The sequence below is a fragment of the Microcebus murinus genome, chromosome 7 (assembly GCF_040939455.1).
Source record: "Microcebus murinus isolate Inina chromosome 7, M.murinus_Inina_mat1.0, whole genome shotgun sequence".
NCBI classification, from domain to species: Eukaryota; Metazoa; Chordata; class Mammalia; order Primates; family Cheirogaleidae; genus Microcebus; species Microcebus murinus.
Window position 1 is genome coordinate 62,462,870 of NC_134110.1, and position 16,646 is coordinate 62,479,515.

The 16,646-nt window shown below is 37.5% G+C and overlaps 1 protein-coding gene across 4 annotated transcripts in view; it reads right to left on the reverse strand.

The window, feature by feature from the left end:
- The window catches only part of VPS13B (vacuolar protein sorting 13 homolog B), a 761,111-nt gene that overhangs the window by 54,254 nt on the left and 690,211 nt on the right, over positions 1-16,646 (reverse strand). For all 4 annotated transcript variants that reach the window (XM_012762009.3, XM_012762013.2, XM_012762010.3 and 1 more), the window contains one exon: positions 9,715-9,870. In XM_012762009.3, the coding sequence (XP_012617463.2) occupies positions 9,715-9,870 (156 nt within the window). The remainder of the gene's footprint in view (positions 1-9,714; positions 9,871-16,646) is intronic.

Here is a 16,646-nt window from a genome sequence, read left to right on the forward strand (position 1 = left end):
CCCACGGGAGGGCTGCACCCTCAGCTCAGGCCAGGATCCTGGGCAGGGAACCCACAGCACAGTCATGGGGGAGCTTGGCTGGCCTGGGCTTCTGCCCACCGGCAGATGCTGGTGCAGAACAGAGAAGGAGGGAGAGGAGTGAGGCCCACAGCAGACTACTTGTTTGGAAACTCAGACAGACCTGCCTCCACAAGCAGTCTTTCTGGTCGGGTAGAGCCACTTCAGCCCCTTCCTGGTGGCTTTGCCCAGAAGCTGGGAGCAGACCTTTGACCCCTATCAAAAAAAGCTACCTTGCTAGCTTTTGTGGAGCCTGAGGGCAGGCTCACCCAACCCAGCCCCACCCAGCTGCACTCCCTTACCTGCCTGTGCTATGGCAGAGAATAAGGACTGACCCAGGATTTCCTGGGCCCCAACCACCACCAGGAGCATTCAAGTGCTTCACCTGAGTGACTAGAGCTGGTCACAGCACCTAAAAACAACACTGCAGCTTGTTCCTTCTGGCAAGCACCAACTACTGATGGGGAGGTCAATTTTTACTCCCTAGGTAGTATTTTCTGACTCAATTTTACAGGGTGTGTGGGGGTCCAAGGAGTAGCCATTTGGGGGAGCATCTACTCCTCCCCACAGAAAAACTGCACTGCTGGATAAGGGCGGAAAGAAACCAGCATGTGGCCTTCGCATACAAGTGTTTAGGCACCTACCTGTAAACAGCTCTCCAGGTTTGGAGAGCTTGTCCTGACAATCCTACCAGTGGCTCCACCTAGTGGCCAGAAAAGCAACTTCTGAGCTCTGTCCAGGCTTTAAAAAGCCTTCTAGGCTCCCACAACCTAGCCAACTGCTCAGTGCTGGTAGAGATTAAGAAACCCCCCCTGGGAGCTACACGGTCCCTCCTAATGCTTGGGACACTCAAGTACTGTACCTGAGGGGCCAGAATCTATCATGGACACAAAAGAACATCTCAGCAGCTGGCTTTAACCCACAAACATCAACCAATGACAGGGAGTACAATGACACAGCTCATCATAGTGCCTTCCAACTAATCAAACAGAGTGTGGCTCATTAACACTCACAAGTACCACCCACCATCACCAAGAGTAAGCTGGGGGACCTAACTCACTACACACTGCTGGGAAGAGATGAAGATAGGTCAGAGGTAACCTGAGAGGTATGCTGAACCTGCTGGAACACTCCATAGGCAACTAAGGACCAGCACTCCTCTCCCTGGCATGCTCAGGGATTGATCTTTGGGGGACCCAGACATAGGCCCATAACCCAGGCCTCGCACCCCCAGGTCTAACCAAGGGGCTAGATGAGAAGGAATCAGCAAAAGAACTCTAGAAACATGAAAAAGAAACAGTAACTGCAAAAGAAAACAATAACTCCTTATCAATGGATACCAACCAAAATAAAAAGATTGAGATGACAGATAAAGAATTCCAAATATGGATTGTAAGAAAGCTCAATGAAATACAAGATAACATAGAAACCCAACACAAAGAAACCATAAAAACATTGCAGGAAATGAATGAAAAATCGAATTATTAAAAAAAAATTAAACATAACTTCTGGAAATGAAAAATTCATTCAGTGAAGTACAAAACATGGTAAAGCCTAAAGAACAGGCTAGGTCAGGCAGAAGAATCTCAGAGCTTGAAAACAACACCTTTGTGTTAAATAAGTCGGTGAAAGAGAAATATCTGAGTAACAAGAGGAATGAACAAAAAACTACAAGAAATATGGGATAATGTAAAAAGGCCTAACATAAGAGTCACAGGCATCCTTAAGGGTGAAGAAGAAAATACACAAGGGTTGGAAAACCTATTTGAGGGAATAACTGACAAGAATTTCCCTGGCCTTGATAGAAATCTAGATATCCAGGTATAAGAAGCTCAAAAGACCCTTGGGATATTCACTGTGAAGAGGCAATCACAAGGACACATAGTCATCAGACAGGCCAAAGTTAACAGGAAAGAGGTGCTCCTATAAGCCATAAGGTGAAAGCAGCAGGTAACTTACAAAGGAAAACCCATCAGACTAACTGCAGACTAACTGCGACCTTACAAGCCAGAAGGGAATAGGGACCCATTCTCAGTCTTCTCAAACAGAATAATAGCCAGCCTAGAATTTTATATCCTGAAACACTAAGTTTCTTACATGAGGAAGAAATAAAGACTTTTTCAGACAAGCAAACACTGAGGAAATTTGTCAAGACCAGACTTGCCCTGCAGGAAGTATTCAGACCTACATTATACACAGATCAGCACAGTAGACACCTACCAGTGTAAAATCACTCAAAAGTTAAAGGTCAGAGCCTGGATACCAAAATGGCTCAGGAGGTAAAACAAAGCAATAAAGTTCTACTGAATAGGATGAACAGAAATCTACCCCACTTATCAATTCTTTCAATAAATGTGAATGGCTTGATCTTCCCACTGAAGAGACATAGGCTGGCTGAATAGATAAAAAAAAATATACAAACCAAGTATCTGCTGTCTCCAGGAAACACATTTAACCCACAAGAACACATTCGGACTCAAGGTAAAGGGATGGAAAATAATATTTCATGAAAACAGAAACCAAAAGAAAGCTGGGGTGTAGCCATTCTAATATCAGATAACATAGACTTCAAATCGGCAAAAGTAAAGAAAGATAAAGATGGTCATTATATAATGGTGGAGGGAACAATTCAACAAGAAGATATAACAATCCTAAATGTTTATGCAACTAACACAGGTGCACCTAGATTCATAAAGCAAATCCTACTTGGTCTAAACAAAATGATAAACAGCAGCATCATAATAGCTGAGGACTTCCACACTCCACTGACAGAATGGGATAGATCCTCCAAGCAGAAAATAAGCAAAGAAACAATGGACATTTATAGAATATTCTACCCTGAAACCATTGCACATACATTCTTCTCATGAGCTCATGGGACATTCTCTAAGACTGATCACATCCTAGGCCACAAAACATGTCTTGACAAATAAAAAAAAAAAAAGAAATTATACCCAGGTGCCCATCAATACATGAGTGGATTAATAAAATGTGGTATATATATACCATGGAGTACTATTCGGCTTTAAGAAACAATGGTGATATAGCACCTCTTGTATATTCCTGGATAGAGCTGGAACCCATTCTACTACTAAGTGATGTATCTCAAGAATGGAAAACAAAGCACCACATGTACTCACCAGCAAATTGGTATTAACAGATCAACACTTAAGTGGACATATAAGAATAACATTTATTGTGTGTTGGGCGGGTGGGAGGGGGAAGGGAGGGCATGGGCAATATACGTATCATTAACATTTGTACCCCCATAATATGCTGAAATAAAAAAATAGAAATTATAGCATGTATCTTCTCAGACCATAGTGGAATAAAATTAGAAATCAATTCCAACAGAAACACTCAACTGTACACAAAGTCCTGGAAATTAAACAACCTACTGCTCAATGATTATTGGGTCAAGGAGGAAATTAAGACGGAAATCAAAAGATTCTTTAAACTAAATGACAAAGGGGGACACAAATATCAAAATCTGTGGGATTCAGCAAAAGGAGTCCTAAGGAGAAAATTCATAGCCATAAATACCTAAATCCAAAAGATAGATCACAAATCAATAATCTAATGAATTGTCTCCAGGAATTAGAAAAAGAACAGCACATCAATTCCAAGCTGAGTAGAAAAGAAAAGAAATAACTAAGGCAAGAGCAGAACTAAATGAAATCAATAACAAAAGAATTATAAAGATTAATGAAACAAAAAGTTGGTTCTTTGAAAAGGTGAACAAAATTGACAGGCCTCTGCTATGTTAACTTGAAACAGAAAAGAAAAGACCCTAATAAGCTCAATCAGATGTGAGAAAGGAGATATTACAACGGATGGAAATACAAAATATCATCTCTGAATACTATAAAAATCTCTATGCATATAAACTTGAAAATGTTGAGGAAATGGACAAATTCTTGGAAACACACAACCACCCTGGGCTCAGTTAGGAAGAAATAGAAGTCCTGAACAGATCAATATCAAGTAACAAAATTGAAGCAGCAATAAAAAATCTATCCCCAAAAAAGTCCTGGACCAGACGGTTTCACAGCTGAATTTCAGCAGACATACAAAGAAGAACTGGTAGCTATACTGCAGAAATTATTTCATAGCATAGAGAAGGAAGAAATCCTCCTAAACTCATTATATGAAGCCAGTATCACCTTGATAACAAGGCCAGGAAAGGATACAACAACAACAAAAAAAGGAAAACTATAGACCAATATCCCTTATGAATATAGGTGCAAGAATTCTCAGTAAAATCCTAGCATACTGAATTCATCTGCACATCAAAAAAATAATCTTCCACGATCAAGTGGGTTTCATCCCAGAGATGTAAGGATGGTTCAACATATGCAAACCTGTAAATGTGATTCACCACGTAAGCAGAAGCAAAAACAAAGGCCATATGATCCTCTTGATAGAAAAAGCATATGACAAAATTCAGCACATTTTTATAAGAATGCTTAACAAAATAGGCATAGACAGAACATACATCAATATTATAAAACCCATATATGACAAACCCATAGCCAACATCATACTAAATGGGGAACAACTGAAAGTATTACCACTTAGAACTGGAACCAGATAAGGTTGCTCACTGTCTCCACTTCTGTTCAACATAGTGCTGGAAGTCCTAGTCAGAACAATCAGCCAAGAGAATAAAATCAAGGGTATCCAAATGGGGAAAGAAGAAATCAAACTATCACTCTTTGGTGATAATATGATCTTTTATCTAGAAAACCGCAAAGAGACTCCTGGAATTGATAAATAAATTCAGCAAAGTGTTAGGTTACAAAATCAATGTGCACAAATCAGTAGCATTACTATACACCAACAGTCAAGCTGAAAATCAATCAAACACTCAACATCTTTCACAATCACAACTAAGAAAATAAAATACCTAGGAATATATTTAACCAAGGAGAGGAAAGATTTCTTCAAGGAATACTACAAAACACTGCAGAATGAAATCACAGAGGATATAAGCAAATGGAAAAACATATCATGCTCATGAATCAACAGAATGAACATTCTTACAATGTCTATACTTCCCAAAGTGATTTACAGATTCCATGTAATCCATATTAAAATAGCAATGCCATTTTTTGCAGATCTAGAAAAAATAATTCTACACTTCATGTGAAAACAGAAAGGAACCCAAATAGCCAAAGCAACCTTCAGCAAAAAGAACAAATCAGGAGGCATCACTTTACCAGACTTCAAGCTATACTACACAAGGCTAGAGTAACTAAAACAGCATGGTTATGGTACAAGAACAGAGACCTAGACCAATGGATCAAAACAAAGAACACAGATATAAAAAGATCCTCATTTTGCCATCTGATCTTTGACAAAGCAGACAAAAACATACAACGGGGAAAAGAATCCCTATACAATAAGCAGCGCTGGGAAAATGAGATTGCCACATGTAGAAAACTGAAACAGGATCTGCACATCTCACCACTCACAAAAATTAATTCATGATGGATAACAGACTTAAACCTATAGCATGCAACTATAAGAATTCTAGCAGAAGAGATTGGAAAAACTCCTATAGATATCAGCCTAGGCAAAGAATTTATGAAGAAAACCCCAAAGGCAATCACAGCAACAACAAAAATCAATAAGTGGAATTTGATTAAATTAAAAAGCTTCTGCACAGTTAAGAAAACAATCAATAGAGCAAACAGACAACCTACAGAATGGAAGAAAATATTTGCATGCTATACATCCAATAAAGGGCTAATAACCAGAATCTACAAAGAACTCAAGTGAATCAGCAAGAAAACATCCAACAACCCCATTAAAAAGTGAACAGAAGACATGAACAGAAACTTTTCAAAAGAAGATACAGACTAACGGTCAATAAACATGAAAAAACATTCAATGTCTCTAATCATCAGGGAAATGCAAATCAAAACCACAATGAGATATCACCCAACCCCAGTGAGAATGGCTTTTATCTATTTGTCCCACAACAACAGATGCTGTCGTAGATGCAGAGAAAAAGGAACCCTTATATGCTGCTGGTAGGTCTGCAAACTAGTTCAATCTCTATGAGAAAGTAGTATGGAGATACCTTAAAGAATTAAAAGTAGACCTACCATTTGATCCAGCCACCCTACTACTGAGCATTTACCCAAAGGAAAAAAAAAGACATTTTATTAAATAGACACTTGTACTTGAATGTTTATAGTAGCATAATTCACAATCACAAAGATATGGAAACAACCCAAGTGCCCATCAATATATGAGTGGATTAATAAAATGTGGTATGTGTAGACCATGGAGTATTACTCAGCCATAAAAAAAACCTGGATGGAATTGGAGACCATCCTTCTAAGTGAAGTATTGCAAGAATGAAAAAACAAACAGCACATGTACTCACTGTTTAAATGATCAACTCACTAAATGATCAACACTCATGTGTACGTATGGTAGTAAAATTCAACAGAAATCAAGCAGGTGGGATGGGGGAGGAGGGAATGGGTAAATTCACACCTAAATGCACATTATCTGGGTGATGGACACACTTATAACTTTGACTCAAAATGTACAAATGTAATTCATGTAGCCAAACGTTTGTATCCCCATAATGTTCTGAAAAAAATTTTAAAAAGAACTTTAGCCAATTATCCAGGGGCATATTAATATGGTTAGGGTACATCAGGGATCTGTATACACTCACCTCCCCAAATAGCCCTTGGTCATTAGGCAGCTGCAGTTTATTGCAAACTTCCAGGCCCAGGTGGGGGTTAAGGAAAGAAGCCAAGATGTGAAGGAGGCAAGAATCCATGAAGCTCTTCTGAGGTTCCTTTCCTCCTAATGTCGCCAAGTGAGGAAATCCTATGTCTCTGATGTACTTTAACTAGATCTAATCTGAATGCCAGTTAATATACCCTGACAATAAATATTAAATCCAATTGAAAAAGACATTTAAAATATGTGTGTGTATGTGTGTGTCTGTGAGTGAGTGGGAGCTGGGGAGGGAGAAGGAGAGAAGGTAAAACTTTGTGGAATTTTTTAGAAATGTATTTTTCAAGTGAACAACTTTTTTGATGTTCATATACTATTGCAATGTGTAATCTCCATGCAGGAACATTGTATGTATTAATTTATCCTTCAAATTTAACATCATTCTTTGAAAATACATAATATCTATGCAAGAATGGGGCATTATTATAGTAACATAAAAAAGTCTAACTAGTGTTACTCATGCCTGAGAATATTTTATTACAATAATTGTAACTAAAGTATATTGGGTTATGGCAGTGGAGCAGTGAGCATGTGGTTGTAAGCACTTTACATACACAAACTCAGTCTTCACACTAACTTTCTGAGGAAGGCACTATTACTATTTTCCTTTTATAGATATGGAAATAGATTCACAAAGAGGTTAAATAACTTCCTGAAAATCACACAGCTAGTGAGGGGATCCAGCCAACTTGATCTTAACCACCAGGGCATATCATTAAAACCACTTCTCCATGGAGGGACCTTGCCATGTTACTAATTGTGAAATACTCTAGCAACCGCATATTAGAGTTGAACGAACTGGGAAAGTTTGGACTGGAACTATAGTCGTAAGAGTGTGATACCTGGACCAGCAGCATCAGCATCACCTGGAACTTGTTAGAAATGCAAATTTTAGGCCACACTCAATCTGAAATTCCGGGGCTTGGGCCCATCAATTTGTGTTTTAACAAGCCCTCCAGGGGATTCTGATACACACTCAATGGTTTGAGAACCACTGGTTTAGAGAGAAGGAAGCTAAGGGGAAACACCATAGTTCCCCTTGTATTTTTGAAGTGCTATCATATAGAGGAGAGGTGACTTGTGAGTCCTCACAACAAGCTGTTGTATGCTTGTTGTATATGTCTCACAGTTCTAAGAAAGGGGAAAAGCTGGTAGAATTGTGAAAGATTTTGTTTCAAAATTAGGAAAAAACTTAGCTGGCAGTAGTCAACAATAGAAAGGACTGCTGTGTGAGGGAATAAGCCTCTTGTCATCTGAACTATTTATACAGAGGCTGAATGAGCATTTCTCAGATATGCTAGAAAATAGGAAGACAGATAAGGAATTCTTGAAAGACCATGAGTGACAGGATAAGAAATGCAACATGTATTTATTAGGTAGATATTCATTACAAGCAAATTCAAGTGCGAGAGTTTTGAGGGTAGGTGGGAGTCAGTGACACATGTTGGTCTTACGGACTCTTGGTTCAAAGCTCACACTAGTAGACTGGTCTCCTAATGAGTCCTTTAGTAAGTCTCATTTGTCCCGTATTTGTCTCTTTGCTTATGCTATACTGTCTACTTGGAATGCACTCTCTTAATCCAAATTCTTCATATTTTCCAAAGCCTAGCTCAAGTCATACCTTCTTAGTGAAACCCCTAAATTCCCTTCACATTTACTGTCAGTTGTAAAAATTGTTGGGTTTGTATAAATTTACAATTTAAGAGCAAAGATTGTGTCCCATACTTGGTGTCTTTTATTTTACCATGTGCTACTGCAGGCAATCAATAAATACTCTGAGAAATGATCAGTTAATTGGGAAGACTCTTCCATGCTTCCTCTGCTAGAGTTTTCATTTCTGTGGCCCACAATAATAAGAACATCCAGTCTAGCTCCCTGATTAGGTGCAGACCAAGAATGTATGGGGTATGGGTACTACTGTTCATCTCACCAGTTGCTTCCTGCTTACCCCTTGGCATACAGCAATAGAACAGCCTCTGCTGCTTGCTGGGGGAAGCTCCCCTTTTGCAGGAACTGAGTGCTGTTTCTGAGTGCTGTCCTCAGTTCACATAAGCTCTGGATAGACTGTTACAATCCAGATGCAGATGTATATGTTAAAACTCTTATGACAAATCCAGTTATTATGTGTGCAGTGAAGCCAGTTTTCAGATTTTAATACTTCCTTTTTTTCTTTCTACTCTTGTCATATGCTCCATGCTTGAAAAACATCTTTTAGAAACCACATTTTCACATCTTAAGAACACAAAAAAAGTGTCAGATACTTTTTTCTCTTTGCAGTCTTAGAACTTCAAAAACAGCCAAAAGGAAGTTTTATAAAATACGTAAAAATATGTGCTGAGAGCTGAGGTTTTATATGCCAAGAGTTAGGCTGCAGTGAATTTTTACTGCAGTTAATATTAACTCCTAGGAAAAGAAAAGCCTGCTGGAGACCCAGGCCCACTCTGTCATGGGAGAGCCTCACAACCCTTCCTCACAGATCATTCTCACACACATGAGAACCAACTCCTGGTCATCCACTGGTGGATTATCCAGAGTCCCCACCACCCCGTGCTTCTTTTCCCTCTCAATAAAGGCCTTTTGGCTATTTCACAGCTCATTAGCACCTCCACCAGAAGGTAGGTGGTGACAGGGAGAAGAGGTGAAACTAAAATCAGTAAATTTTACTGCTCGTTAGCAGCTCTTGTAAAAGACGTGGGACAAAGGGTTTGAAGCCATCATCATCACCAGGATCATCAGCAAGTGCTTATTAAGGGCTCACATGCATGGTAGTAGTAGGTATAACTAGGCATAACCACTGTGACTTTTTATTATTAATTATTTTAATTTCTTTAAGTTTCGTCTCTATTACATCAAATAATTAAGAGTTACCTGGGTCATGAACACAAAGAAACTTACCTGTTTTTGTACTCCATTGAGTTGCTGAACCTTGATGATGAGTGAAGCGGTTCGACCCTTGTACTGTATTGTTCTAATAAAAGTCCCGGCATGGTCCACACTGAAAGGCTCTGACCAGCGCCAATTGCCCCAACCTTCAATACAGATGTGTAACAGCTGGAGAGAAAAACAATAATCGTCATAATGCCAAACGTGCCAGCAAAAATCTAGTCCTAAAATGAAAGTCTCATTGCTGGAAAACCTTCCTATTTGTAATATTTAGCATCTGTTTTCTCTCTAACCTGCATTATTCATCCACTTTCAGCTTATTCCACCAGGCTAAGAATAGCAAATATGCCACATAGAGTCAATGTGGTTTTCCAGATCACATTTTAAACCTTCTTAAAAATAATTGTTCTATCAAATGGTAAAAGGCCTGCTAAACATTTGAGAAAAGACCATTTCATTCATCTAGAGGACAAGAAGGTTGAAATGTGAGATCAAAGAACCTTGCTTTTGGCTGATAGTTTATTTCTTCTTATGGCTAGACAGTAATTAAAGCTGAACTTGGTTTGTAGTATTATTTTTGACCCTAAATTGAACAAAACAGCAATTTGAAGATGCATTTCATTTAATATGCTCTCTTTATGAGATCTCATATATCGAATTAGAAATACCTTCAACATTTTCAATGTAGGATAAAATGCTTAGTTCTATTTTTTTATTGTGTATTTATTATAACTTTTACCAGCTGAGTTTCCTGATACATATTTATATTTATTCTTATAGTATTACCACTTGTGGCCATATTGGGATTTGTTTTGTGGTCATTCAAATATTTCCTATTTCCATTCCTACTGACTTAAATGTAGCTAAGAAAATCAGTTTAATTACATGGGCATTCCAAGAAAACCATAATAATTAGTACTTCTTTAGGATACAGGCTTAAACAAAAATAAATAATATTGTATGATTTATAAGTATAAGGAAAGAAAACTGACATTTTAAGAAAAATATTTATATGATACACAAATATAATTTAAATTTTCCCATCACAGCATATATAATTGTTTTAACAGAACCAAAGGTGAATCTCATGAAACAATCCCAATTAATGGATTGAATAAAGCTTTGAAAACAACTCATAATAGGCTCTTACAATAAATACGCTAAGGATTTACATAGGAATTGCTATATCAATAAAAGTCTTAAAGGAAGTAGATTATTTTTTAGTTCCAGCCTTAGGAGGAACCCTGATAACATGCTTAAGTTTAAAAATTTCCCAAGGTCCTTGGTCACCACAGCATAAGTTCTGATGGATGATTAAGGTAGGGCTTTCTTTGTTTGTTTGTTTTTAAATATTGCAATAAAGTACTTTTAAAAATCTCCTAAATCATCTCCCTGCTTTTAACATGGCCCTACTCCAGTTCTTCCTCCACACAACTGCCAGTGATTCTGCAGAATCAAAAGGCCACCCGTCAGATGAGTTCTAAAAAAGAAGGCTAACAGCTAAGAAAAAAAAAATCTTGGACAGCAAGTACGTTTAGGGAAAATATGGTCTTATACACACTCTACAGCATAAAAGTACCAGAGTATCTTTGATGTTTAAATATTAGTTGCAGGAAAAAAAAACAATAGCAGTGTTTGGAACCATTTTAGTTTTTTATAGCAGCAATTGGGAATAAAGCTCAGGGCACACACAAAACTAAAAGAAACAAGAAAGTTGTTTTCTTTGGAGAGACTAGTAGCTGGAAGTGACAAAAAAATAATGAGGCAAGGTACTTAAGGTCAAGCACAGATATATTTTTCCTGAACATTCCATAGACTTTAGAGAAAGTTTTAATATACACAATGTAATTTTAAGTGTGAAGTATTCACATTTGCATATGAGCTCAGTTTTAGATAGCTGCTTCACTCTGTGTACACAGCTTTTAATGACTGAATGTCACCAAGGAATACGCTGTCAGGTTTTGCTTGGCAGTTATTTGTTCTCAGAAAGTTGGCAAAGATATTTTCTTTGAATTATGAAAATTCAGACATATTTGGATTTAGTTCACACAGAAAAGTGGGAGAAAAACATTTATAACACCTCTCCCCACATGCATCAGCAACTGAATATCTGTATTGGTCTACTGTTAAAAAACATCTAAATATCATTGGCAAGTAGATTATACATAATTTATCAGAAAAGGAATTACATTGTTAAGAGCGAATCCACAAGAAGGAATTCAGAAGGCCCTGCAGAACTGCAGTCCTCCTTCCCATGATATAACCACCATTGCTTGGGGACCTATGGCACTGGATTTGGGCACTGGATGGCAGTGCACAGATACCCACAGACACCAAGCCAGGATGGGAGGATTTGTTTTTGTTAGATCCATTAACTAAATTTCAATGCTACAGGTACTGAAAGTCCCCACTTAGTAACCAATATTTGTGTCTCTATTTTTCTTTCTGTACAGAAGTAAGTATAAAATCAGGCACAAAAATGTGAAATTTGTGTTAGGCTGATTCTAATGAGATTTCTTTCTATCATTCATCCAATACAATTTCATTGCATAGTTACTTATAAGGAAGGCAATATGCTAGACACTATGGGGGAAATAAGGAAGAAGAGATGTGTTCTTGGCCCTACAAGCTTATGATCTTATTGGAAAAATAAGGTGAGAGCAAATAACCAATAAGAGGTAGAAGGAGAGGTTCAAAGTGCCACAGTAGTCCAGATAAGGGAGGGTCTATTTCAGGCTGCTGTGATTAAGAAAACTTCATCAAACAGCTGCATCTCAGAGTTTGGGTAGCATTTCAGTTGGTAAAGATGGCAGTTCATTCCCAGTCCAAAGAGACAAATTTGAGATGTTAAAAGAAGGAGGCACATTTGGGGCAAATAGTCTCAATTGGCCAGAGAAAAAGAAACATGAAAAAAGGAATGGGAATAGGTTAGACAAGTAGATCTAGATATTTGTTCAGGAATTAGCAGGTAGTTAGTGGAATTTTCTGTGTAGGTGAGCAATGTACTGACAAAAGAGTGGAGGTAGTGTGAAGAGGTAGGAAAACTGCAATAGTGCGAATGAGAGGCAATGTGGGCCAGAAATATGGGGCAGGGGAAAGCAATGAACTTTGTGAAAAAATAGCTATACCTTTTGCCTGGAGCCCAAGGTATTTTTATGTTCTCTTATCAATTTGGAAATTTTCGTTCACCTATTTTCTAGTAAGAGTTTTCCTTCCTGACTCACTTCCTCTACCATCTTTCCATCTATCCAGGCTTTTCGTTCTTTTTGGCCTACTTAACTAGTGTCTAATATTTTCCACTGGGGGAAAAAAGTCAAACAGGAACCACTCTCATTGGACGTTTTCAATGACAACTGAAACTAAGCAATAAGGCAAGTTGTACAGTGGCCACACTCATTAGAAGGTCCCAAGGGGTTACATTTTCTTTTTTTCCCAACAGACCCCCAGTACTGTGCTGGCAGCCAGACTAAATTCATAGTTTTTCCACTGAAGACCTCAGATGGGAGCATATACAGCTTTCAACTCATTTTTCTCTATACAAAATAAAACAGAATTACTGATCAGGGAGTTGGGGATCAGCTCTGAGGACCACCCACAGTGATGTCGAAAGGAAGAATTCCTGAATTGATATATTTAGGAGGAAAGAAAAATAAGATGAAATCTAGGAAAACAGAGTACACCAAGGAAGAGAAAGAAAAAGGGGATGGTTGAGTAAAAAATTTTAAATTACATCCTAAAACATAAATGATGACAGTACCAAATACTTTTTTTGTGAACTCATATATTTCACTATTCATTTAAAAACTGTTATCAAGATTTTCTCTACCTCAATAATTACAAATTAAAATTTGTCTTCAGGCTCATTGGTGTATATATTTTTTGAATTTTATAAAAATTTACCCTATAGTAATATATACTGTTCTAAAAAGAAACTGAAGATCTAAACAACTTCAAAATTTTTCCCAATCCATTGTATTCATTGTAGAAATTTTAGGAGTTCTAAAATTAACATGTAATCCAAGTGAAATAAACTACTGAATATATATATTATAGTAATATATCTTTTTGCATTATATTTGTATATATTTATATATATGAATATATATTAAAACTTAGGCACCATTTATTTTTTAAACTTCTAAACTCATCACTATGTCCCAAGAGCCTAGTCCACAGTAGGCATTCAATAAATATTTGTTGAATAATCAAGATTAATGAAAAAATGACTAAAAGTAAATATTCAAAAATTGTAGTGGAGATATTTATACATAAAATATTATAAAATGAGTATTAAATCTAAGTATTTAGAAAAGTTTTTGTTTTAATGACACAGGAGATTTGTCTTACAGGGATAACAATATTAGATTAAGCTACAGATCACTGTAATCCTTCAGATTCACAATTCAGACACTGTAATATTTTTTTTTCCAACCACAATAGTTTATTTCTTATTCACATCAAGTCCAAATAGCTGTTTGTGATTATGAAGAAAAGGCTCCTTCAAGCTCTCAGATTCCTTCCTTCTTAGCCTCCACCATCTCCTACATTGTCTTCTTCTTCTTTTTTTTATTTTTTATTTTAGCGTATTATGGGGGTATAAGTGTTAAGGTTACATATATTGCCCATGCTCCCCCTTCCCCCTCGAGTAAGAGCTTCAAATGTGTCCATACCCCAAATGTTGCACATCTTACTCGTTGTGGTTGTATATACCCATCCGCTCCTCCCCCCTCCCACCCTCCCAATACACGATAAATGTTACTCCTATATGTCCACTTAGGTGTTGATCCGTTAATACCAATTTGCTGGTGAGTACATGTGGTGCTTGTTTTTCCCTTCTTGAGATACTTCACTTAGTAGAATGGGTTCCAGCTCTATCCAGGAATATACAAGAGGTGCTATATCACCATTGTTTCTTAAAGCTGAGTAGTACTCCATGATATACATATACCACATTTTATTAATCCATTCATGAATTGATGGGCATTTGGGTTGTTTCCACAGCTTTGCAATTGTGAACTGTGCTGCTATAAACATTTGAGTGCAGGTGTCTTTTTCATAAAGTCACTTTTGATCTTTTGGGTAGATGCCCAGTAGTGGAATTGCTGGATCAAATGGTAGATCTACTTATATTGCTTTGAGGTATCTCCATATTGCTTTCCACAGAGGTTGAACTAGTTTGCAGTCCCACCAGCAGTGTAGGAGTGTTCCTCTCTCTCTGCATCCACACTAGCATTTATGGTTTGGGGACTTTTTGATAAAGGCAATTCTCACTGGAGTTAAGTGATATCTCATTGTGGTTTTGATTTGCATTTCCCTGATGATTAGAGATGTTGAACATTTTTCATATGTTTTTTGGCCATTATTCTGTCTTCTTTTGAGAAGTTTCTGTTCATGTCCTTTGCTCATTTTTTGATAGGGTTGTTTGATTTTTTCTGGCTGTTTTTCCTGAGTTCTAAATAGATTCTAGTCGTCAGCCCTTTATCGGATGTGTAGCTTGGGAAAATTTTCTCCCATTCTGTGGGCTCTCTTGACAGTTTCTTTGGCTGTGCAGAAGCTTTTTAATTTGATCAGGTCCCATTTGTTTATTTTTGTGGCTGCTGTGATTGCCTTTGGGGTCTTCTTCATAAATTCTTTGCCTAGGCCAATGTCTAGAAGAGTATTTCCAACATTTTCCTCTAGAATTCTAATAGTTTCACACCTAAGGTTCAAGGTTCTGTCACCCAGCGTGAGTTGATTTTTGTGCGAGGTGAAAGGTGTGGGTCTTGTTTCAGTCTTCTACATGTGGGTATCCAGTTTTCCCAGCACCATTTATTGAATAAGGATTCTTTTCCCCAGTGTATGTTTTTGTCTGCTTTGTTGAAGATTAGTTGGCTATATGAGGATGGTTTTATATTTGGGTTCTCTGTTCTGTTCCACTGGTCAATGTCCCTGTTCTTGTGCCAGTAAAAAGCTGTTTTAATGACTATAGCCTTGTAGTATAGTTTGAAGTCTGGTAAATTGATACTTCCTATTTTGTTTTTATTGCCTAGGATCGATTTTGCTATATGGGGTCTTCTCTGGTTCCATATGAAGAGTAAAATTATTTTTTCTATATCTGTGAAAAATGATGATGGTATTTTGATAGGGATTGCGTTGATTCTGTAGGTCACTTTGGGTAGTATAGACATTTTAACAATGTTGATTCTGCCGACCCATGAGCATGGTATATTCTTCCATCTGTTTACATCCTCTGCTATTTCCTTCTTCAGTGTTTCATAGTTCTCCTGTAGAGGTCCTTTACCTCCTTAGTTAAATATATTCCAAGGTACTTTATTTTCTTTGTTGCTATTTTGAAGGGAATTGAGTCTTTGATTTGGTTCTCACTTTTACTGTTGTTGGCATATATGAATGCCTCTGATTTCTGTGTATTGATTTTGTATCCTGAGACTGGACACTATAATATTGATATTAAAACATAAAGAAGGGCCAGGCTTGGTGGCTCACGCCTGTAATCCTAGCACTCTGGGAGGCCAAGGCAGGAGGATCGTTCAAAGTCAGGAGATGAAGCCAGCCTGAGCAAGAGTGAGACCCCATCTCTACTAAAAATAGAAATAAATTAATTGGCCAACTAAAAATATATAGAAAAATTTAGCCAAGCATGGTGGCACATGCCTGTAGTCCCAGTTACTCAGGAGGCTAAGGCAGGAGGATCGCTTGAGCCTGGGAGTTTAAGGTTGCTGTGAGCTAGGCTGACGCCATGGCACTCTAGCCCAGGCAACAGAGTGAGACTCTGTCTCAAAAAAAAAAAAAAAAAAAAAAAAAAAAAACCACATAAAACATCAAGCAGTTCCAGAATGATATAATAGGTGGGAATCATGAATGAAAACTGAGTTAAAATACTAAAAAAAAAATTCTTGTCTACCCCAAATAATATCTAGAAAGCAAATTAAACAGATTAAAGTGAA